Genomic DNA, 1,625 nt, shown 5'->3' on the forward strand with positions numbered 1-1,625 from the left:
ACTTCAAAAGAAGGGGGACACAACCTTCAATGAACAAAATGTCGTATCCCTAGTAAAATCATACTCCACTTTGTCTTCACTGGGGATATCAGAAACATTAATATATGTAACTTGAAATGATAATATGCAACAACTAAAGTTTTGGCATGCAGAGAAAAATGAATGATGTGTTTATGCAGCTATTCACAAACCTTGATGACAACTGTATGAGCAGGCAGATTAACACCCCAGGCCAAAGTAGCTGTGCAAACAAGTACCTAAATAGGAAAATAACAGAATTCAACAAAAACTGGGTGAGACGAAATTCATAAGAACCAACCTTGAACAGAAAGTTGAATCAGCTTTACCTTCAAGATTCCATCAGAAAAAAGCCTCTCAGTAAGCCCTCTATCAGCACGTAACATGCCAGCATGATGCACACCAACCCCGAATTCAAAAAGCTGGACAAGATCTTTGTTTCTTGACTTAACAACTTCCTTCTGAAATGCAGAAGACAGAAGTCCATTTAGTAAGCATCACAAAATGACATAGGTGAAGAAAACAAAGAGGGCTCTCCATTCCTCACCTTGATTAAGGAAAACTGGGGATGGGCATCATTCTCGAAAAGCTCAAGATCTTCATACTTTCGAGCAAGCTCAACCTGCTCATAATGCAGTGTTCTAAAGGTTAAAACAAATATAGCACTGATAAAGTATTAAAAAGAAGAAGAGTAAAAGGCCCCATACATGTTTTTTGCAAGCATGAGCCAGCCAATGCAGTAATTCACGTGTTTATAACATGCATATGCTTGGAAGATGCAGTCCAGCCATTTATTTAGTTAAATCAGTTGTGAGATTTAATAGTGCCTAATTATCATATCTTTATGTTGCTATGTAAGATTTTTTGTTGTACATTTGATCATTTCATAATATCTTTGACTGTGACCAAAATATAAAACAATTCCTTTAATGTACTTTTATTCTTCTTTGGCAATAGGTTCTTAGTTGGAAAAAAAAAACCTTAAGTGCAGCCTCAATTGTTCTCACAGCTAGGCATCATATCCTAAGAAAAATGTTTCTATGAGTCCATTTCCACCAAAGCAACAAGAGAACTAAGAAATCTTTTCAGAAGTGCCTGCCCAAGACCAATTCTTTCTTCATATTGCTTTTCCCTAGTTTCCTATTCAATTATGTTCTCCCTATTTTTTTCTTCTCCTGACATACATTTATCATACAACAATTTTTCAGCACATACTCCCCCTCTCTCAAACACACACACCTACACACAAAAAGACTCATAACTATCCTCCCATCCATTTTCCAGGAATATAACAAGCACACTACTCACATATAGACAGATCAATTTGAAGTACTGGGCTCAACCCTAGTTCTATAAAACAGAGTGGCTTAGTCATGTTGATTTTTTTGATTTTGTAGTAAATGATAAGAGATTCTCCTGGTAAATGGATTCCCGCTTCCCAGGATCATACCTATTCCTTAAATATCTTTTGCTTTAAACACCTTTGGAAGTCATTCTACAACACGAACACATGAATGCACATGTATGCAGAGAAATAAACCAAAAGAAAATTTTCAAAAGCCAGACCACTCAACCGCAATAAACACAGACAGAAAAAAAAAAAAAAA

The 1,625-nt window shown here is 36.0% G+C and overlaps 1 protein-coding gene across 1 annotated transcript in view; it reads right to left on the reverse strand.

Moving 5' to 3' along the window:
* The window catches only part of LOC110417527 (U5 small nuclear ribonucleoprotein helicase), a 31,970-nt gene that overhangs the window by 23,495 nt on the left and 6,850 nt on the right, over positions 1 to 1,625 (reverse strand). The window contains exons 16-18 of the mRNA XM_021429896.1: positions 566 to 640; positions 348 to 479; positions 192 to 257 (exon numbers count right to left, since the gene is read on the reverse strand). Coding sequence (XP_021285571.1) covers positions 192 to 257; positions 348 to 479; positions 566 to 640 — 273 coding nt within the window. The remainder of the gene's footprint in view (positions 1 to 191; positions 258 to 347; positions 480 to 565; positions 641 to 1,625) is intronic.

The sequence above is a fragment of the Theobroma umbraticum genome, unplaced genomic scaffold, assembly GCF_002168275.2.
Source record: "Theobroma umbraticum cultivar Fairchild unplaced genomic scaffold, ASM216827v3 scaffold_50.0, whole genome shotgun sequence".
In the NCBI taxonomy this organism is placed as follows: Eukaryota; Viridiplantae; Streptophyta; class Magnoliopsida; order Malvales; family Malvaceae; genus Theobroma; species Theobroma umbraticum.